This window comes from Ischnura elegans (assembly GCF_921293095.1).
Source record: "Ischnura elegans chromosome 13 unlocalized genomic scaffold, ioIscEleg1.1 SUPER_13_unloc_3, whole genome shotgun sequence".
NCBI classification, from domain to species: domain Eukaryota; kingdom Metazoa; phylum Arthropoda; class Insecta; order Odonata; family Coenagrionidae; genus Ischnura; species Ischnura elegans.
The window spans coordinates 9,411,174-9,435,486 of record NW_025791659.1 but is presented as its reverse complement, the minus strand read 5'-3'; the positions used below and the strand labels follow the sequence as shown (position 1 = coordinate 9,435,486).

Genomic DNA, 24,313 nt, shown 5'->3' with positions numbered 1-24,313 from the left:
AACATGGTTCTATATAACATCAAATTTTGACCTGAGGCAATATGTGAATCAAGCTAAATTATTTTTTTTCTATTATATATTTTTTTAGGAATGACACCACCTGTAAAAATAAAATTCCAAATACATGATGACATGATGAATGACATGATCATTACGTCATGATTATATAAAATGACATGATCATGGCTTTTTGCTTCCTTTGTTTTTAAAAAAATTTTTATGAAAAAAAATCCCTTATTATTCATCAGTAAATCATCACAAAGGCTCCTTAGATGGTACACTTGGGCAGTATTAGGTATAAAACAAAAAGACCTATGTTAAAAATAAAACCATGGAGATAATAAATTTTAAAAATTTTCCTTGACAGACACATGTAAAACATGTCAAAACCCTATTGGAAAATTCTTATAAGAAAATTTCTTATAATAAAATGTCTTATAAAAATTTTTCTAAAAGAAAATTTCTTATCAGAAATTTGACGTTTTTCTTATAAGAATTTTTCTTGTAAGTATTTTTCTTATAAGAAAATTTCTTATAAAGCAAGGCTTATATAATATTAACACGTCTCATAAAAAGAAGCCTCCACTTCTTGGAACCATTTATGTCAAATACCATGCTGAGAACGCCAATAAATTAGGAGAACATTACTTAACAAAGAGTTATACATAATTTCCAAAAAAATCTTATAAGAATTTCTTAAATAATTATCAATTGCCAACATAAGTTATGGTGCCCTAAATGCCTGCCGGATAAAAACCTGAAAGTTATGCGACCTGCGCAACATTCTTATAGAATTCTATTAGAAATGCAGTTCTTATAAGAATTTCTGTAAGACTTATGGAATCCTATAAGAATTTCTGTAAGACTTATGGAATCCTATCAGAATTCTGTAAGACTTATAGAAATCTATAAATCTTACAGAATTCTTATAAGAATTTTTGTAAGACTTATAAGAAATTTCCAATAGGGAAGACATACATGCCAAAAGTGCAATTTTTGAACATTTATAGAAAAAAAAGTTTTCAAGTGAAAATCGTTTTGATAACATTTTTGAAAACTATAGCTGCATGTTTGTAGCCTCTAAAATTTTTACTATCTTCCCTCGTTTGGTTTAGGTTTTACAGGGGCACAAATATGGTAGTTTTGAGTAATTTGACTGGTGCGCAGAATTTTTGTGTGTGCCCCATTGACTTCAAACACTCATATCTTGGAAAATACTTGCAATGGATCTTTAACATTTTGGATTTTTCTTAACTAAGATTTAAACTAACAATAGGGAAAAAATGATCAAAATCTGAGATGGTGGGCGTGGGACCCTGGTTGAGTTGACATGAAATGACCCATATATACAATCAAGGCAAATTATTATGCACAGTAAAGACACTCTGTAATGAGACATCAATTAACCATTTAGGGAATATAAAAACAAATATACATTTAAACTAGTATGAAAACATTCTGCAAGATACAAGATAAAAAGTAGCGATGGTCGGATCGGATACTTCGGATCCAAATATCTCAGCAGATATTGCCCTTTATCGGATACATCGGATCCAAAGTCGTGGAAGACATCGGATCTGGACCCGAAATTTTAAATAATAGCTTCAGTGAATGCAACGCCCCCATAAGGGTGGAAAGAGTTCAGATTCTTTCTTCGAATGCGCTGTCGCAAGCGATTCTTGTCCTACTCATGAACCATTTTCCTTCATGAACCTTGCAGAGGTTACGTGTAGGAGAATTTCAGCCGTGGAAAATAAAAAAAGCAAAATACGACTGGCACATAGTGCGACTCTTCCCAAGAGATTGAACAATCATTGGGGGAATCTCAGCGTCAGGAATTTGAAAATGCATTTAGATCTGAAAATATCCGATCCGAAAGATCCGGCTCCGAAAAAATCCTGGATCTGTCCATCCCTAATAAAAACATCAGAAATCATACACGCAAATCTCTCAGAATTTCTACCTGGCCTTAAGTTTGCTTTAATAAATAACAAAGTTACGAGTATGTATCCACATGGGAGTGGGACGGTTACTGATGCCTTGTTGCTATGCCGTGAGGGGTCAGGGTTCAGACGGAGGACGACGATTTTGAGCATCATTGTATACTTAACCCTTTCGAGACCGCGGAGTTTTCGTCTTAGCTTGACTGCTGTACCGAGCCCCAAGAGACTCTTCTTTCTCGTGGTACGGAGCATTTTTGGAGGACATTCGTTAAGAAGGGTCTCGCTGAACCTTTTTCGACCCCTCCATGCTGGGACATCGCATTATCTCGGACTCCGAGAGTAGTTGTGCTCCCTCCTTTCCGGGTTTACGAACATACCTGCAGCATGGGTTCGCGGTCAACTTATGTATTGCTTATACGTACGTAGCAAATGCATAATTGTTGCTTGCACATAAATTGCAGACTTTGAGTTGAATTCCTCATTTTTTTCTGAGCATTGTCAAATTTTAAACAAAGTTCTAAGGCCAATATTAACGCATTTAATGCAGCAACAATTTCCATGTTGATGTTTACACATAACTCGAGATATAAGTTAATATTTATCGTAGAATTTCGTTTAAAAATTGTAAACGCTGCTCAAAAGACAAATAATTCAATTCTTAGTTAATTTTTTATGAGAAATGAACAATTATTTATGTCAAAACCTGACTGGATAAACAATTGAATGACCACTCCCCCTTACCGCTAAGATGGGTTATAAAAGACGAGGGGTTCGGGTACCTGCTCCCGGATTCCGAGGGTAAATCCCAAACCCCGCAGGGTTGGGTCCCGAGACGAAGACGACGTAAACCCGCGACCGTCCTAAAAGGGGGAGAGCTAGAAAACGTAAATATACGGCTTTTGTTTTCCTGGCTAGGAAAATCTCACACGTAAATATATGGCCGTCGTCACCTGGGTCAGACGTCAGGAAACGTCCACACGTATATAGGTATACGTGTATAGTAGGGAAAAGATTAAAATAGAAGAAGACATATTATAATCTCTATAGTCTCAGGCTCAACTTTGTGGAAGTTCATTTCAATAATTAAAACGAGCAAACTTTTTAGTAATCCACCAATTTATTTTCGTGGTACGACTAGTTTCGAAGCAGCGGCATCCTCAGGTACCAAGGATCCTCTAGTACCTTCAACCTGAATCACACGATCTTTTTTTTTCGTCGCGAAAGTGATCACTATCGCGATCACTAGGCGAAATGATCGTCGCCGGCAATTGTTTTTCGCGATCGCAATGAGGATTCCCATCGCTATTTTTCATCACTCGTCCGGTCGCTTTTTCCGTCGCTAAAACCATCCCTAAAACCCCATATCAGCCAATCGGAACGCATGCTTGTACGAAGCAATTGCAGCGCTGTGTTTGACAACTGTGGGAACGACATACAGTGCAACCTCGATAAAATGACACCCCACGGTGCACCAATAAACACTCGTTATAGCGAATTGTCGCTTTACCGGAGGTGGAGCAAATAATAGCCAATATGTATACCTGTTGCGAACAGTTATACAGGAACAGAGTGGTGCGGTGACAGATAAATTTATATCTGATAAACGTAAGCATAAATCCAGACATAAGGTGATGTTTATTTGCATCACTAAATTTCCTTACTCAAACAATGACTAATTGTTTGGTGTTTTCTTGGCCATGGTGTCTGCCATCAAATGCTTTCTAATCATGCAGCTCATGGACGTGCGGGTATGTTGACGACTGCTTTCTGCCGCCCGAGGAACAAAAGAAGATCAAGCATTCGCGAATGCTAATGCCACAATATTTTCACCAAAATTAACTACTTATTTATCGAACGACAGTTTACCACATAAATTTGAGACTGAGCACTCCATTAACTTCATTTCTAACAGATCGCTAGCAATTATAGAGTTTGAGTAGTCTTGATGTAAGTTTTTCCGGCGATGAAACCCTCGCTATGGCGAGAGCCAACACTAAAAGGGCCTCATAAAAACGAATTTTTTAAACGCTTATTATAGGGTTAATTGACGGTGCATCGGCTATCTCTCGTAATAACGGGGGTCTCGCCCATACTCGCTTTAACGAGGTTCCACTGTAGATAAACAAACACGATATATATTTTCGTGATGCGGGTCCTATGACAACCCAAATCCATCCATCCATCCATCTATCCCTAATTTAAACAATGGCTAGAGAAATTTCGCTCATGAAATCTTTCATTGTCCAGTGTGAAATCTTTTCCAACAAAAAAATATATACAGCAAATAAAGCTGATTATCAATCACATTACTTCGCCTGGTTTTGCTATTTGATGGGCCTACTTCGCTTCTATAGCGTTTGTTGTGTTTTTCCCCGTCCCATCCCTTACAAACCCTTCCCCTAACCAAGAGGCGTCCACGGGCTCCTATCGCGGCGGCGCCTCTTTCCTTTTCCATTCCTCTCCTCCCCCTCCCCGGAAAAAGCGTATAAGCCAATGGCTTGGTTCCCAGCCCATGACATATGAACATTACGAGACATTTGAGCATAAGTTTGGATTATCCGTGTTTTTCAATTATTCATGGATCACGCAGGAAGTATTAGATCTCATTGAAGAAAGAAGAAAATACAAGGCTGCGAAAACAGAGGAAGGACAGAATCGTTACCAGAGGATAAGGAACGAAATATGTCGTAAAGCGCGGAAGGCTAGAGAAACGTGGATGAAAAGCATTTGCGAAGACGTGCAAAACAATCTTAAACATGGAAAAGTAGAGGCCGCTTATAGGATAGTGAGGAACCACTTTAAGGAAAGGGGCGTAAGATGTAATACCCTTAGGGACAAAAACGGAGAACTATTGATTGAAAACGAAGAAAAAGGGAAGAGATGGAAGGAATATCTGGAAGATTTGTACAAAGGAAGTCGCCTCAGAACGAATGCTATCGAAAACGAGAGGGAAGTGGATGCCGATGACATGGGAGCCCCAATTTTAAGATCGGAATTTGATGCGGCTGTAAGAGACCTCAGGATAAATAAAGCGTCTGGCATTGATGACATTCCTGCAGAACTAATCAAAAATTCAGGAGAGAAGACGTTGAACCAGCTACACAAAATCATTAGTGAAATGTATACGACAGGTGAGATACCAAAGGATTTCGAGAGGAACATTATAATCCCTATTCCTAAGAAGAAACGAGCGGAGAAGTGCGAAGATTTTAGGACCATAAGCCTTACTACACATGCATCAAAGATACTGACAAGGATCATCTATAGAAGAATAGAACGAAAAGCAGAAGAGTACTTGGATGAGGACCAATTTGGATTCAGAAAAAACAAAGGCACAAGGGAAGCAATATTGGCCCTACGACTGCTCATAGAAAAAAGAATGGAAAAGAACAAGCCAACATTCTTTGCGTTTGTGGACTTAGAGAAAGCATTTGATAACGTGGATTGGAGAACAATGCTTGGAATCCTAAAGGAAATTGGGGTTCTTTATAATGACAGAAGAATCATCCACAGTTTATACAAAAACCAAGTAGCCGTGATAAAATCAGGGCCCAGCTGTGAAGAAGCAAGAATTAAGAAAGGAGTGAGACAAGGCTGTACATTGTCACCCGTAATTTTCAACGTTTACATTGAAAAAGCCATTAAGGAAATCAAAGAAAAGGCATTGGGAGTGAATATCCATGGAGAAAAAATAAGCATGCTAAGATTTGCCGATGACATAGCCGTTATAGCAGAAACAGAGAAGGATTTGAAAAATATTCTGATTAATATGGGTAGGGTAATGAGTAGATATCAACTGAAAATAAGCACGAAGAAAACCAAGATCATAGTATGCAGCAGAAGAGAGGAAGTCAAGACCAACATTAAAATAGGGAGGCAAAAACTGATAGAAGTGGATGAATTCTGTTATTTGGGAAGCAAGGTAACTAGTGACGGGAGAAGCAAGAAAGAAATTATCAGCAGAATAGCCCAGGCGAAGAGAGCATTCCACCAAAAGAGAGACCTGCTAACAGCGGGAAACTTAAATATGGATGTAAAGAAACAATTTATAAGAACCTACATCTGGAGTGTGCTCCTATACGGAAGTGAGGCATGGACAATGACCGCAGCGGAGAAAGCAAGGATAGAGGTCTTTGAAATGTGGTGCTACAGAAGAATGATGAAGATCAAATGGATCAACCGAGTTAGTAACGAGGAAGTCCTAAGAAGGGTAGGAGAGAAGAGAAGCCTCATGAAAACCTTAATAAGAAGACGGAACAACCTTATAGGCCACATCTTGAGACATGATGGCCTGATGAAGACAATCGCCGAAGGACAGGTGGAAGGCAAGAATGGAAAAGGAAGACCTCGAACAAAATATATGGAACAAGTAAAGAGAGATGTGAAAGAGAAGAAATACGTAGGAGTGAAAAGATTAGCAGATAGGAGAACTGAGTGGAGAGCTGCGTCAAACCAATCCTAGGATTGTTGACCAGTGATGATGATGATCATAAACATATTGGTATGACTAAAGTCGTATTTCTGGTTCCCCCTCCCGCCCGGTGAGGTGACCTTGAGGCGAGGCTTAGCGCTGATACGTCGCAGGATGCTAGCGGATAGCTAAGTACCTTGCTGAATGGTAGCGCTTGGCTTAAAAAAGGTTTATTAATACCTTATCAAACGAAGAAAACTTTCCGAACTTAGCCAGTTTTAATAGGTGATTATTAAGACATGTTTCCCTGAGCTCTGTGCCTCATGCATGCATTGGTAACCTCAGACGATTTATAACTCCTATCCTCTCGTGTAGAAACTAGGTCCCTGTGACGTCATGCGGAGTGGAATCGCATGGGCGCCAATCTGGCCTTTTTCAATTGAGGATAAAATAAAACCCTTGCCATTCGTCTAAACCGGTATTTCAAAAACCAAATAATTATTGTATTATGAATACACTAATGGTGGGTAACGAATCGCAATCAATGCCTTTCGTTTTCTTTGATGAAGGAAACTACCCTATTCTTAAGTCTTCCTTATTTTCCGATAGCAAAAACTAAGTCATCTGCAAAGGCGAGAACTGGTATCTTTTCCCCTTTTTTTATTCCTAGGCCTGTTTTCCTGATTTCTTTTAGTGTCCGTTCCAATGCCAAATTAAAAAGTTTAGGTGATAGACCATCTCCTTGTCTGACACCAGTCGTTACTTCAAAGCTTGTGGAGTATTCATTTTCAACTTTTACCTTACATTTGCTATTTTTGACTCTGAGCTTTGCTAACTCAGTGTATTTCCAAGGAATTCCAAATCTTTCCATTTTTTCCCCACAATTTTCCCCAGTTTAAACTATCATATCCTTTGCTAAAATCGCCAAATAAGCCACAGAATAGTGTTCATTAAATTCCCAGTACTTTTAAATTAATTCTTTATCTACATTCCTAAAAATCTTCTATATTATTTCTACTGTATAGATACCTTTTTCTCAACTTATACGCAACCAAACTCTACAAATGAGGTACCAAAATGCACAGAATTTATCACAGAACATGCGACGGCATATCTCACTTCCTAAACATTGCTATTGTTTCCTAAAATTGGTTTTTAAATAATTATTTAAAAAAAACAAAAACCGGTAAATATTCCTGATGTTAACGGCGCACAAACTGATACATTTGTTCGTTTGAAACAATGTCTCGCATTCTTTAAATAACCTTTATCAAAATGCGGCTGATTCCACATTCAAGTCTCCTGTTGATACGTAAGTATGAGTCATCATGTGCATTTAACAGAGGATAGTGTAATTACTTCCAATGTTGTGTTTAAAGAGGTCCTCTGACCTCAATTTGTACGTGAACATTCCAATTAAATTTCTACATAAGACCCTGCCTTTTTTTTCTACATTTTAAAATTAGAAACGCGCCCATCCCTCCGTGGATCTGCATTGAAAAGAGCGGGGGAAGCCCGCGCTGGGAGCGGGCGCATCGCGCTCGTAGAATAGAATAGAATAGATATTTATTCATGCCCCGAGTAAACCCTTGGAGCTAAGCACAATTTAAAATAATTGGCTCATCAAAGCACAAAGTTCATGAAAATATCAAGTAATAACAATAAAGTTGTTTGATACACAAACGATAAAGAAAGGACACGTAAACAAGGATTGAAATTTAAAAACACACGGAATATGTTGGCTGTATTTTACGTAGGAGTTTATTTTCGCTCTCCATTGAGTAAAGCCATGTATAATTTATATTTAAATGCGTGGATGGAGCCCTTCTGTTTTAGATCCTCAGGGAGAGAATTCCAAAATTTAGATGCCGTTATGTACTAGAAATAAAAAAAATTCCTAGTTACTAGAAATAAAAAAAAGTAAAAAGAAGTGAAAAACAAAAAAGGTCTCACCCTCGCGTCGGCCAGCAGTGTTGGTTGCACGTGCAGGCAGTACAGCAATAAGAGGAGTGGGGCTTGCTCCTGCAAAACAGCCCTGCCCTCTGCGGATCCGTCCCAGGCGATAATCGCGGGGACTGCCGCCGCAAGCAAACAGACCTTTGCCCCGAGCGTGCTTTTCCCCAACGCAACGGAGAACCAAAAGTGCAGATTCCCTCCTTTCTCCTGCTTCTTCTCCACCTTGTGCAGCGCCCTCATCCACTCCAGCTCGCGTTCCGAGCCCGGTTCATACGGCCTCCCTCCGTAGCAAAATGCAAATTTGAGAACTAACTGGGAGAGGCACCGAACTAGCCTAGCTGCGACTTGGTTCTCACCATTATCCGAACTCACCTTCGCACCCAAATAAACAGTGTCAGTCTCCAAATCACAAAATGAAGATCGACTGCTCCCATCCCACTCAGACCCATCCAAGTCCACAAACGAACGCTTTAATCTCATAACGAACTTTGACACGCAGTCCACTAATACCGTGACTCTATCATCCCCACAAAGGTACTTCAGTGTGCACGCAGTACATTCGTCTTCGTCATACAGTCTCTCGTATAACCTTCGCATAAACTCCCATCCATGTCCGTACACTATTTGAGTCCTCCGCAACATGGCATCCACGCATTCCTGCCTAGTTCGGGCCTGATCGGACAGGGGCGGTCTCACAACATTCTCCCCTTCTAGGCCAGACTTAATCGACGTCACCTCCTCCGCTATTGATGTCACAGCGTCTCCCAGGCAACGCAAGAGTGTATCACGTCCGCGCATCTGTCGGTTGAGTTCCTTGTAGGAGGAACTCAATTGACGCACCATACATTTCATCTCTTCTCCCAACCTGAGAGAAGCACTATCGCAATCTGGTCTGTCCACTGGTGTTCCCTGGTCTGTGCTATCACTAGAAGATGCTTCCAGGCGACGCATCATAGCCTGGTCCCTCCGGTGTGCCGAGGTCACCAACTTAAGCACTTGTAAGCGGTCCGTGTCTTCGGGAAACTGTCGTGCCATCTCCGCAGCCGCAGACAGTGCGTTCTCTTGATTTTCATCTGTTTTTATTGGGTCAGCCCCACGTTCCAACAGCTCCTCCACCCACTCAACTTTCCCAAGTCTCACTGCAACATGCAAGAGTGTTTTTTGTCGCATTCCCCGTACGTCCACATCTTCCAGCATGTCTAGTAACTCTCTATGCTGCAGCACTGAACCAGTAAACAATGCATTTAAGAGCCTCTCCTCTACTAATACCTCGGCGTTGTTAGCAGAAACGTTGCTCACCATTACAGCGATACAATGAAAAAATAAACGCAAGAGTTTGTTGTGTTCAGCTGAAAGTGGGTTGCCAATGGAGACTGGTAGTGGTTGCGATGGTCGGCGTGGAGAAAACAAATATCTCTCCGTAGGCACGAAAGGACAAAATGTGTCAGCTGTAATGACACAAAATTTTAAAAAATCAAATTATTACCATAAAAGTTGTCAATAGAAGGGTCAGAAAAAGAGAATTGACGCATATGCTACTTGACAATCAAAGCAGAAAATTCAAAAAATTTCTCGTTTTCCGGGGAAATTTTTACAAAATTCCACGTTAATCATACAGAATTACTGTGATGTATTATAATTTTAAAATAACCAACATCACTTCAATGCTTTTAAATTACATTATATTAAATGTATATTCACAAGGACAAGGAATGGGTTAGTTAGCACACATTTTATGTAAAATTTAAATTCAATGTAAGCAAATCTATTTAGATTGTGTCTGTTACATCACCCTCACGCGGACTGGAGGCGCCACACCGTGGCCGTCTCCTTCCTTGTATATTTTATTATACATGGGCAAATAACTTATTGCTTAAGTGTTATGATATTCAGAAATTCGTTTTACCTCATCTTTGAACATGGAAAATTTTCGGATTGACTCACCATTTATGCAACTATGTCGGGAGACAATGTTAACCGGTGAACATAGCCACTTACCTGCAAAGAAAAATGAAATACAATTAATTTCAAGTCACGTAAACATTTGCAAACAAAATTAATAATTATACAAGCAATTATAAACACAATTTTAAATCCTTAAATAGAAACCTGGAACACCATTACTGTGCCAGCGATTTTAGAGGAGTATCCCATGAGGAAGAATATCCCAACGATCAAGTCGCTAGATTTCCAAAGAAGACAATAGGGTAGTTTCCTTCACCAAAGAAAACGAAAGGCATTGATTGCGATTCATTACCCACCATTAGTGTATTCATAATATACAAATTATTTGGTTCTAAAAATCCCAGTTTAGACGAATGGCAAGGGTCAATTTTATCCTCATTTGAAAAAGGCCAGATTGGCGCCCATGCGATGCCACTCCACGTGACATCACAGGGACCTCGTTTCTATACGAGTAGATAGGAGTTCTACTTCATCTGAGATTACCAATGCATGCATGAGGCACAGAGCTCAGGGAAACATGTCTTAATAATCACACATTAAAACTGGCTAAGGTCGGAAAGTTTCCTTCATTTGATCAGGTATTAATAATCCTTATTTAAGCCAAGCGCTACCAGCTAGCATAGTACTCTGCTACCTGCTAGCATCCTGCGTCATATCAGAGCTCAGAGACTCACCCCAAGGTCACCTGCTGCTGTTAAATCTCCGAAAACCTACTCCTCACATGCGGCGAAAAGGTTAAAATGCGTTTCGTGGGCCCATTGAGCAGGTACCTCCGGGATGGGTGTGGTACACCTTCCAAAGGGTCGCTAATCCGGGACCCTATTCTCGACGAGCTCGCCTACGCAGGACCGTCTCTTCAATCCTACCCGCGGGGGTCGAAAAGTGACTGCTCAGACAGCAATTTGAAAATCAACCAATCAATGCGATCATCAAAAAATGATTGCTTGCATAGCACTCCTGCCAATCGAGCAATCAAGTAAGTCTTTGGACTGTGTTTCTGCGATGAAAAATAACGGTTTTGTTAACTTTGCTAAAAACGTGGCTGCGGAAAACCACCGGAAAATGGCCAATTTAGCAAAGTTAACAAAATCGTAATTTCTCATCGCAGAAACACAGTTCAAACACATACCTGATTGCTTGATTGGCAGGAGTGCGATGCAAGCAATCATTTTTTGATGATTGCATTGATTTATTGATTTTCAAATTTCAGTCAGAGCAGCGGTCACTTTTGGGAGCGAGGCCCCCCCGCTCGGAGGGTATAAGAAAGGGGCCAGCGAAGGTGAGCTCGTCGAGGAAAGGGTCCCGGATTAGGATCCCTTCGAAGTGCTTTTGCTGCGAATGTGCATTGCAGGGAGGAAGACATACTACATTCACAGTGGTGAAAGAGTTAAAAACATGTGACCCGCCACGCACAGAAACACAAAACACTTGTTGGGTTTTCAGAATGAAACAAGAAGTTTTGAAAAAACAAGGTTAGTAGCAAAAGGGGTAGCAGGAAAAAACACTACAATATGCAGGGGTGCCGACTTACATAAATTATTGGGGTGGGCCCAAACCGGGCATCTTGCTCCGGGAAATTTTATAAGTAGTGAGTTTTAAGTTTTTTAAGCATTTTATAAGTCATATGATCAACATTAGAACCCTGATAACTCGAATCTCGATATCTGGACACTCCGGGGAAAATCGACAAGCCTCACACCCATAACGAATTTTTGAGGGGGCTCGGGCCCCCTCAAGCCCCATGGAGTCGGCGCTACTGACAATATATACATCTATTCTCCAGTTCCAAGAACATACGACTACAATTATAGTGATATGGTCAAAAGCTCTTCAAAATAACTGGCTCATCAGGCAACTTCACATACCAATGTTGGTATGGTTGCTCAGCCTTTTTAAATTGGAACTTTGACAGTGACGTCACATTTTGTTTAGAATGTGCAGGTGATGTATACATTAAAATCCCTGTAAGGGCAGGGGCGTAACTATATAGGAGTATGCTTTGTGGGGAATGGAAGGGCCTGCCCCGTCCCCAGAGCAACGGGAAATGTTTTAAAATATTAAATGCCTCGAAATACATTTGAAATCATTTTGGCACTTAAAATTTAACTTTGAGCAGATGCAGTATGTCAAAACTAGACAAAGAGTTTTAAATATTTTTTTTATTTCTCTGAGGCTTCATTACGTAATAATAGTTGTTCCACTGGTGTTAGTGGGTGGTTAAGGGTGTTAGTGTACGTATAGTGGGAATGAACTCAAGCTGAAAAAGGCTTTATATACGGTCTACGCGTTTTTTGTTTCATCCAATATCCGAAAAATAAAGGTCATTCGATAAAGTAGTAACTACTATTATTATTACCACATGTAATACAGTATTCCTACATGAATCAAGGAACCTTTCCACCCTTTGACAAAGGTGCACCGGCAAGGGAAAAAGAGCGAATTACCCAACAGCTTCTGCAGATAATTTTAATGTTAACACAGAATGTCAGCAAAAAATATGAACTACAAATCTTTAGGAGGATTCAGATTTAGAAGGTAATGTATTGGAAATGAATTACCAGGCCAATTAGAACACCAATAAAGATATAGTAGTATAAGATACTTCATTAAGCTGTACCCGATACATGAAAATGTGAACTATACTCACACAACAGTTGTCGGTTACGGAGCAAATTCCAGGTAGAACTGATTGTAGGACTTTAAAGAAGGCTGACAGCAGCGAGAGAATTCGACGAATCCCAAGAAGAAAACGTCTTCAGACGAAGACCAGCTTGAAGGTTTCGTAACTTATGGTTAGCCGTGGTAAGTTTCATACACGTCACAACAGCTCCAAAAGCCACCTGTTGCAGAGATCAGCCGGGTTTGCCATTTTAATGAAGGTTGCGCGTAGTACCATCTTCTTGCGTAGAGATGGTACTAAAGTCGCGGTGAGCGCGGTAAATGCGGCGTCGAATCCAAAATTTAAAGACATATTTTTTGTTCGATGGAAAAGGTAGACATCTTAGTTTTGGTCGCTTTCAATAATAGCATAATATTAAGCCTATAGACTGGACTATGTACGAAAACATAAGAAATTATTTACATTAAAAAAAACTTAAAATATCCTAAAATACATATACCACATATGGTTCTGCCATTGGTTCTGCTTCATTTTCCTTTTCCCAAGGCGATATACTCAAATAGGAGAAATATTTTTATCATTAATTGTTCAATAGTTATAACTGTTTAATTTAAGAGGTTGTTTTATATCTTATAGGAGGCCAACCATCGCGCTGAAAACATAAAAAAAAATAAAAAATCTATCAGCTATCACCATGGAGGAGGAGGGATATATCTCACTTTGTCGTCGCTCTTTCCGAGTAAAATTCTTAAAATGTTCGTTCAACACACGCCAAAAATGAAAGGCATGCAGAATTGCATCTCAATTCAAAGTAATTACATCATAGAAGATATTCCAGTGACAATTTTGGAAGATATAAATTGATATAATGAGCAGGGAAGTGATGAATTCCTAATGTGACGTCAGAAATTGACTTATAGGCATATCCATGAATATTAATAAAGAGAGTCCTAAATTTCCCATGAGTTCTGTCACCTTATTTAAATGAGTTTGCAAAGTCTCCACTCTCGTCGCTAACGAGCATATTGATCTGAGTTTCACGAAGAAATAAGCTTTAAATGGCTATTTATCAAAATTTACATTTCAATTGATGCTATCTATTTTTTATTTTATTAAATACTCCTCGGTGCTCTTTATTGCACTTGCAATTACTTTCCTACAAAATATTTTAATCTAGCGGGTCGCATTACACGCTTTGCCGAGCTGCGGACATTTTTGGAAACCGGTAAACAAAGCGACCGAAGTGACTGCAAAAATCAACCTGTGAGAGGATAGAATGGCATTTCCTGTACTTACATAATCCGTGGAAAGAACATAACGGAACCCCGTGTACAACTTCGAACTGTTCGATGTACAATTATTCCTTCTTCAACTGTTAATACTTCGTCTTTGGCGGGCGGGATTTCAAAAAGGTTGTCTGCTTGCGAAGTACGGACGTCTTTGAGATCATAACTGGTAATTATTGGAGATTTGTTTTACTTATGTCTCATATATTACGGCGACTGAAGTTGTTACATATGACTTTTTTAACCGTATTAAGATTTTCTCGTGAACTCCAGTTGTTACACTATACGTGTACCAAGCTTGTTGCTCACTTCTTGTTCGGGGTTGTAGCTGTGATCATCGTCTGAAATGCTGTCTTCTGAAGATTCTTCGCATCCCTTAAACTGTTGCTTAGCTTTTTTATCGCCCTTCAATCAGTGCTACTGCGGGAATCTTCATCCTACCTGCCATAACTGTGCGGCAGTTCACTCTTTTTGAATAGATATACGTACCAAGTGAGTCTAAACCCCTTCAATCGTTTCCCTCGTACAAGAAAGGCTTGGAAATATTTTTCAACAGTTCTTACTTTAAAATGTAAGAAAACACGTGGTTTAACCCACACAGCACATCGTTGCCAGAGGACGTCCGCTGCGCGTCCGTCGCGTCCTCTCAGTGTCCGCGGATTTTCAGGACAGCCAGAGGACATCCGCCGGCTGTCCTGGCCATCCGTCCGCACTCTGTCCTATCTTGGATGTCCAGCGGACGTCCAGCTAGTGTCCCATTATGCAGGGTTTCGGAGTTTTGGTTTCCTCTTAAAACACTCACCTCCTCAAGGAGGAACTCCGAGAGAAAGTCTCGAGATCCTCCTCCGAGTAGGGAATATAGGAGAAGGGAGAAAGAAAAAAAACTCTCGTTTCTGAAGCCAGAATACTTCCTCCCGATCGAGGAAGAGGAAATTTTTCGTGGAGGAAGAGATATTTTGAGGATTATTTTAGGTAACCAAGTGTAATCCTCTTGTTGGAGTGTGGACTCTGGGAGGAAATTATAAACTATTAAACGAAAAAAAAATTTGACATTTTTACCGCTTCTATAGTTTAAGAACAACAAATGTACGCTATTTTTAAGTTTTACATTGTTTATAACAATTAATTAAGTTTAAACAAAGTTAGCAACAATTTAAGTAACATTTACGAGCGTTAAAAATTTCTACATGCCTTACGGGTTAAACAACAACAATTGAACGAACTTGTGACTCTCTACATTATTTATAACAATTTTTAAAGTTTTAACAAATTTAGCAACAATTTTAGCAATTTTAAAAAAATTAAAAATTTCCGCATGTTGTACGGTTGAGAAGCGTTGGATGAACAATAAACCCGTACTCTTTCATGATTATAAAAATTACTTAAATTTAGCAACTTTTACAAAAATTAACAACAGGAATAATGGAATTTATCGATTTTTACTGAAATTTTATATTATGTACCAATGTCCTGCGGACGTCGCGTAGCCGTCTCGGGGACATTCCATTCCTACAGGTTAAATGAACTCTTTCAACTTATTGATTAATTAATATTTACTCTCTAGGGATTAAAAAATCTCAGAGGCGATTGATTGGAAAGTATTTTAATGAAACATAACGCTTTAAATTCATTTTAATTTTTAATGGTAAGAATTCTCCTAAAATTATCACGGCATCGATGGCCTCATTCCCAGATTAGACATTGTAATTGTCCAATTTAAGGATAGGCAATAGAAGGTAAGTACTGCCGTACCTTTACTTTATATTGAAATTCTAGATTTTTTGGTGGCGAACGAATTTTGAATCTACCGCTACTCCGCGATACAGATTCTCCACATTCCTCCGTTCCTCCTTTCCAGCAGAGGAACCGGAATGGAACACCGGAGACAGCATGGTGGTTTGGCGGTTACAAAGATGCAGCTACATGTATTCCAAGTAAGTTTGATGTGACATCCAAATAATTTTTTCTTGGCGTTCACTGTCGGCAGTATAGTGTTTCCGCATGCTCCTTATATTTCTTATAACTCAGCCTGTAACATCTCGAGGAAAAATATGGCTCTGCTTGGAACAACATAACCGTCTTGGTAAAACCGTTACTTGGCAACTAAAGGTAGCGTCTTTTTCCGTTGTTCATGGTGAAATTTTCGCTTTTGTTCCTTGTTTACATGATATAATTTAAAGTGGAAGTTCTTGTACTATAGTCTCTGTACGCGAGAACGTATAGGAAATAATGTAAGTGCTAGCGTATGAAATAGAACCTGTTGTTTTGATAACGTAGGCTACGGCTGAATTTGTTGTCCGAACGGTCCGTTTGGTTCCGTTCCTAAATCAAATCAAGTAGGGTTCTTGGCAATAAATATAACTAGGAATTGACCCACATCTCGTGATATTAAAAAATATATATATAACTAGGAATTGTACTTACGTGTAACCGGGGGATTTTGCAACACGCATATATGATTAATAGGTTTCACGTAAATTATTAATTCTTTGAAATCGGAGTACACCGTGTGATTTCTTTCGATATGTATATTCACGCACGCATCGAAAAAGAACATTAATGTTATGATAGGATGTTAGAGCGTAGGTTTCCGCGGCGATGGTTTGATCTCTGCATTTCTCCAGGGTTTTCTTCCGCGTCAGATTGTTGGTTGACAACAGTTTCGCTGGCTATCCTGCCAGCGTCTTCAGTTCGAAGGGTTATGATAGGATATGGTGATTAAGGTTATGATAGGATAACCACCAATGTTTAGCCTTTTTACAAAAAGTTTTTATACTCTTTATCTGTTTGATGGAACTAGGTTAATAATTAAAAATTTTAGGTCCTAAATAAATAAATGATCTATTATGTCAGTAAAGATAAGGCTTAGGGATTAAAAAATTACAATGCCGACGTAACTTTTATAGCGTTTAATATATTTTTTCTGCCCAACTTTGCTAACCTACTAAATTATAAACTAATTTAACTACAAACTAAGTAACTGTGCTATTAGTCATCCATGCATTTAATTTAGTGGAAACTATAGGACGACTGTAAGAAACTTGGGATGAATCTAAACAAGGTCTAATTATAAGTGATATATTGTGTAAACAAACCTTACGGCTATGTTACATGGTTCATTTATTTGCTCAAACTGCTGCATGAAATCTTATACCCAGAAAATAGAACTTGTGCATCTTTTCGTACAGCCATCGGTACACATTTTGGTGTAGAGTATCGTGAACCTGATATATTTACCTGGAGGCATTTACTGACTATAGCTTTCATGTAGTGGAGTTGAATAAAAATACCTTATCTGTATTTTTATTTAGTTCCTATCTCTATTTATAAGTTTGTATGTCTCTCTTCTTATAATTGTCTGTATACTTATTTGTCTTCATTCTTTACAGATGTTGCTCTGAACCAGGACGATACAGCCACCAATTCTAGTGTGGAAGTTACAGTGAAGAGTTGGCTGGAACATGCTAAAGCAAGGCATGAGAGAGAGGTGTAAGTATTCGTTTGATTATTATATAGGTTTGGGCAAGGAGGAATAATTTTGGTCTGGATACTTTTTTCGCAAGTTGCTCCTGTTAAGGGAGCTCATATAAAGTAAATTTAAATAATTATTGAACATCTTGTAATACAAGGTTCACCCTTCCATGCTAAAGGTAGAGAAAATAGTATTGTTATGTATTATTTTCAGATGCAGATTCCACTACCAAGTAATTCAAACATTTGAAAACAATTTTTGTTCTGCATATGGGAGGTATAATTACCAAAAACATGGTTGAAAAGGATCTCATGCTCTATAAAAGTTCGATGTATAACACCTGTAGAACTTAAGAATGGGATAACTTATTCAACAGGGATGGTAGTTGCACAGTACTACAGAAGCTACTATTTTCTAGTAGCTCTAGCTAACTAAGATGTTTTGAAGTAGGTGTTGTTGTAGGAGCTATAGAAATTTCAGTAGCTCACAGCAGGCTTTAGCTGCTATTCACCTGTTATGTCTCTGTCGAAATGTGAATATTGCCAGTGAGCTAGGTTTTCACTTTTGCCTCGATACCAGACTACCCCTGGTGAAAATGAACTGTTCACGAACCGTTCAAGAAGCATTAAACGAAGTGTTCAGAACCTGTTCACTAAGTGTTCATGAACTGTTCGGGAACCGTTCACGGACTGTATTTTGGCCCATTGAACCGTGACGAACCGTTCCAATAAGCTGTTCAGCAGGCGTTTCCCAGCTGTTCATGAGGTGTTCAGCTGTTCGTGGAGTGTTCTGTAACCGTGCAGGAAGCATTACACAAAGTGTTCAGAACCTGTTCCCTAAGTGTTCATGAACTAGTATTGAACCGTTCACTGACTGTATTTTGGCCCATTGAACCGTGACGAACCGTTCCAATAAGCTGTTCAGCAGGTGTTTCCCAGCTGTTCATGAGGTGTTCAGCTGTTCATGGAGTGTTCAGTAACCGTTCAGGAAGCATTACACAAAGTGTTCAGAACCTGTTCCCTAAGTGTTCATGAACTATTATTGAACTGTTCACGGACTGTATTTTGGCCCATTGAACGATGACGTAACGTTCCAATAAGCTGTTCAGCAGGCATTTCCCAGCTGTTCATGAGGTGTTTTCAGATGTTCGTGAAGCATTCTTTTAACTGTACAGGAAGCATTTACCATAATACCAATGATGATTAACATCTCGAAGTGTAGGTCTGACAATAATAATTGTGTATATAACAATTGTGAGAATATGCAAAATTGTTTACCAACATTTCGATATATTCCTTATACCTTATTCTGGGCTATGAATGATGATGGTTACATTAAATTGATACATGAAGGCAAGGGGGAATCCAGGATATTTTTCTGGGAGGGGCAAATGGGTGTGACAGGCAAACAGTCTTCTCATATTTGAGATTTAAAGGGTAACAATATGCATAGAAAAATTACTGTACAATATATTTTCTTTATCTTAACAAGATACTTATTAATATAGAATTATGGAAATGATTGAGACTCCCAATTAAACAAAAAGAATACTAAAAATCTTGTCTATTTTTCAAGCGTCTAGGGGGGGGGGGCACGTGCCCCTCCCACCTGAATCAGCCTATGCATAAAGGAATGAAAGGTTATTACAATGTTTTGTTACAGTAAAAGAATATATGTAAATAGAATTCAATTTTACATACATAATATGCCAAAATTCTTGTCTCTTCTTTTACATTTGTGAACAATTGAATTCTTTCTGTATTTTTTGTGACCTACAATCCAAGACATTAATCATCATTGGTATAATCGTAAACACTTCCTGTAAAGTTAAAAGAATGCGTCATGAACATCTGAAAACACCTCATGAACAGCAGGAAAATACCCCATGAATAGCTTATTTGAACAGTTTGCAACGCTTCAATGGGCCAAAATTCACTCCAAGAACGGTTCCCCAACAGTTCATGAACACTTCTGCTACAGTTTCTGAACATTTTGTGTAACACTTTTGGAATGGTTCTTGAACAATTTATTTTCACCAGGTATGCAACCTTTATCATTCATAACAATTGTATATCATTCTCAGACCTATACTCCAAGACATTGATCATCATTAAATAATTGAGGTCAAGAAAAAGAAATCCATTTAATAATACCACTGCTTGATCAGGAAGCTGTGGTAGATATGTTTACAAACAGTAGCTAGGCTGAACTGAAGTGTTGCATACCAATGAAACTAAACTGTTCAGGAAGAGCTCGCAAGTCTTTGGGAATTCAGATTTTCAAGCTTCTGGGGTTACTATTTGCAGTACTTTCAGTTATTTTCCAAACTCAGGATTGCATTTGAAAGTCACACATTCACCACTTTATTTACTTTGCTCACATTATTGTTGTAAATGCATAGCAACCTCAAAACATTTGTACTTATATATTTACACTTTTATTAAAACTTTCAATGTAAATATATATTACCCTCATTATACCAATTTGGCAATTTTTGCGTAATTCACCAATAACTCAGCATAAACATTCACTCACAGTTAAAGCACTTTTGAATTTTTGAACATATTAGCCCTAATTTTAAATGTCTTCCCTTATAATGCACTCATTCATGTTTCTTTTAATTCATGCTTATCATTTATGCAAAATATGAATCATGAATAGCATTAATTAAATTTTACATTTAGTAACTGTGGAAGAAATGGATTGGGCTATTGAATTTAATAATCTGTTCAGGAAACGTTCTTGGCCAACTGTGCTGAAGCCGTGCACAAGACGTTCCATTCATGGGCCGTTTGTGGGTACCAGGTTAGAGCGTGTGAACAATTCCCAAACACTTCATAAACGGCCTAGGAAATTTGTCAAGTTCTAAGTCAATATCTGATCCTAATTTTGCTTAGAAAATTATGAACACAATGATGGTTGTTTTCCTTAATTCGTGGTGATATGTTAATGATCATCAATTATGTAAAATAGTGAATCATGGCTAAATTATTTTATTTAGTAACTGTGGAGGAGATGTGCAGAACTAAAATATCTGTTCAGGAAGCGTTCATGTCCAACTGTGCAGGAGCCGTGCACAAGGCGTTCCATTCATGGGCCGTTTGTGGGTACCAGGTTAGAGCATGGGAACGATTCCCAAACACCTCATAAACGGCCCAGGGAATTTTTCAAGTTTTAAGTCAATATCTGATCCTAATTTTGCATAGAAAATTATGAACACAATGATGGTTGTTTTCCTTATGATCAATTATGTAAAATAGTGAATCATGGGTAAATTATTTCATTTAGTAATTGTGGAGGAGATGTGCAGAACTAAAATATGTGTTCATGAAGCGTTCAGGAAGCGTTCATGTCCAACTGTGCAGGAGCCGTGCACAAGGCTTTCCGTTCATGGGCCGTTCGTGGGTACCAGGTCAGAGCGTGCGAACAATTCCCAAACACTTCATGAACGGCCCAGAAAATTTGTGAACCGTTTGCACAGTACGTGCACAGCTTACGAACAGCTAAGCGAACAGTTCATTTTACCAGGGACATTAGAAGATCTATTTTAATTATTAAGATTGGAAGAATTCGGAGATCTAAATCATGGAATGGCCTTAACTACAGCAAGTTTTTGCTAGTTCTTCAAAGTTTCTATTTTTTTTAAGTTGCATCTCGGCCAATGCAGCTAAGTGGTTTGTGTGCCAAATCAGTGTGGCTGTTTTCACACTAATCCCAAGAGATCTAGTCCACTTAAACTTCCTCCTTTAAATTTTCTAGTTTCCTTTACTCCTATATCATATTCAGCTCCTCTGCATTAGTCTTCCTTAGCTCCAGCTTATGTAACACAATTCACTCTAGTGTAGTCATAATCTTCAAGCAGAGACCAATTGTTCAGAAATATTATCCTCCATTTGAATGCTTTTTCCAATATCTTTTTCGAGACCTCTACTTAGCTGTCTGGCAAGGATGGATCAAAGAATTTTTTTCTAGATGGTGCACCAGGGTCTAACAGGCAAACAGTCTTCTCATATTTGGGATTTAAATCTAGTTCAACAATTGTTCTATGAAAAATGTTCTTAATCATAATGTATACATTACTAACATATTAATATTTTTACTCAAAATCTTTTCTTATTTAAGAACAAGAAAAAGTCAAAGAAAAGTTTGTAAAATGTATTCAGCCTCTAATGGACAGGTTTCCTAATTTTGAAACCTTAAGAATGTTAAACACGTGACTAATAAGACTGTAGCGTCCTGTCTTATGTAATCTGCTTGTTACGTACAAGATACAATTTCTTGCTACAATGAAATGTTTATATACTTCATTATTACAGGAGCAGTGCAGGAGAGCATGACCGCTGAAAAAGATGTGGAGGTTGCCATCCAAAACTGGCTAAGGCACGCCAAGGAGCGGTTGCAGGGGAAGAAGAAAATTTAATAATATGTATGTAGTTTCTTGCATTGTATTATTTTAAGAAGCCAAATAAATATTGTGCATGGAATTGATGCCTTATTTATTTAAATTCTTGTCTGGACCTATTATTTATTTGTATCGAACAAAATGCAATCCTAACCTAAACGTGTCCTCAAGTTGTCCGGAGCGGACACTTTCAGGACGTCCGTAGGCCACCTTTTTTACTGACATGCGGACTTGCAGCGGACATCCTTTAGCATGAATTCGCACGTCCGTAGGACGTCCATAGGCCACTTGGCGGACAATCACCGGATGTCCGAAAGGTGTCCGTGTGCTGTGTGGGAAGTTACTTCCATGTACGGGAAACAAAGTAAACTTTAGAAGCGGAGCTTGAAATCGAAGACAAAAGGAAGGTTGCGGAACTTTCGCATTCCGGCGCCCCCCTTCCACCCTTTTGGCACTTTTCGCCCCCATAGAATACAGCAACACCCCCCAGGGGACGGTAGCGCCCACTGTGGGAACCACTGCACTACATAAACATGTTTTGTATGCCCTGCATTGTTGTTTGTATATTTTTCTTTTGTTGTATTTGATTAACTTGAAATTTTTGTAAATTGGTTCAAATTATTTTCTTCGGTTGTATTAGATTATCTTAAAAATTTTGCACATGCTCATTTTTGTTAATTGGTTCAAATGATTATTATACTTGAAAAACTGATTGCAGAGCTATAACCTGTTCCATTGGTTTCCAGAGATATAAAAATGTTCCATCGGATGTAAAAATCTGAGAACAACAAATTATATATTTGTGATTATTCAGCTTAGTAAAACTATGTTATATATTTCTGATTTTTCAGCTTATTAAAACCACTTGTCTGCTTCCACACACTTTTATTTAAACCGACGATGGTTTCGGCAACTCGTGCCGTTATCAAGGCACTGAGAAGCCAAGCCTTGATAATGAAACGAGTTGCCGAAACCATGCTCGGCTTAAATAAAAGTGTGTGGAATCAGACAAGTGGTTTTAATAAGCTGATTAACAAAGATTTCCACCGTATCACGCCAGACACTGTATCTCCTACCGCAATGATTACTCAATCTCATGTGCCGGGATGGGTCTCTCTCTCGGGTGGAGCAGCGAGGGGGGTTATTGGGGGATAAAACCCCCTCCAGAGCTCAGAGAAATTTTTAAGTTTAATCCATTTCACTTAATTGGATTAATATTACTTATAGCAGGGTCGCAGCCAGGAATGAAGGCTAGGGGGGTTTCTGGTGCAACTAATACTTAAGGGTATGGGGGTATTGCATACCCACCAGGGTAAGCGGGAGGTGCAGAGGCCTTCCGCCGGAAAAAAATTAAGACAAATGATTCAAAATGGTGATTTTTACGGCCTTCTGAGGGATATTTTATCAGTCCTCAAACTATTCTTCACGCAATAGTAATCCAATTAAGTAAAATAGAGTTAACTTAAAAATTTCTGTGAGCTCTGGAGGGTGGTTTATCCCCTAAGAACACCCCCCCTGAACAACTGACTTATAGAATAGTGTAATGATCAATTAAGTATACCTCTGGTAGTCCTAACAGTCACCCCAGTGAGAAATGGGTGGTGGAATCCACGTGGAGAATTAACGTGGATACCACGTGTTTTTGGTCGTGGAATCAACGTGGAACCCACGTGGAAATTTGGTGGAAAAATTAAAACAGCAGTAGGTGCTGTCCTAAAATTATTAAAACCTCAACCACTCTATATCTAAACCTTCTATATATGTGTCTGCGATTTTTCTTGTGCTCTCATGACTGCCTTTCCACGAATTATATAAAAATAGAATGTGCGATACATTTTCACATAACTAGCGTGGTTTCAGGATGATAAATTACGCAATGTCACCAGAGAGTTAAGTTCCACAAATTAGAAATTCTGTTTAACATTTTATGATAATCACCACAAATCCACTTGAAATCAAGGTGGATTCCACGTGGGTCCAACCACTCAATATCCACCACCACCAAATATCCACCACTCAACGTGGATTCCACCACCCATTTCTCACTGGGACCATTTTAAGCCGTTTATCTGAAAGATTATCTGGGGGATGTGATGTTCAGGGTGAACATAGTGGAGGAAGATTTGCCGAGGTAACTGTGGGTAACTCACAAGACACCTTTGCATCAGAACATCTTGGTGGATGAGTCGAGGTCGTAGAGGAGACTGACTCGGAAGATGAGTGGCCTGGGGTTGATGAGAGGGACGAGAGGAAACCCA

At 38.9% G+C, this 24,313-nt stretch overlaps 1 protein-coding gene across 3 annotated transcripts in view; it reads right to left on the bottom strand.

Moving 5' to 3' along the window:
• Positions 1-24,313, bottom strand: part of LOC124172846 — a 48,476-nt gene that overhangs the window by 3,623 nt on the left and 20,540 nt on the right. For 2 of the 3 annotated variants that reach the window (XM_046552344.1, XM_046552341.1), the window contains exons 2-3: positions 10,255-10,308; positions 8,308-9,758 (exon numbers count right to left, since the gene is read on the bottom strand). In XM_046552344.1, coding sequence (XP_046408300.1) covers positions 8,308-9,612 — 1,305 coding nt within the window. In that variant the 5' untranslated portion in view covers positions 9,613-9,758; positions 10,255-10,308. Of the gene's footprint in view, positions 1-8,307; positions 9,759-10,254; positions 10,309-12,922; positions 13,117-24,313 lie in introns of those variants that run through there. The other variant, XM_046552342.1, reaches the window with a different exon arrangement.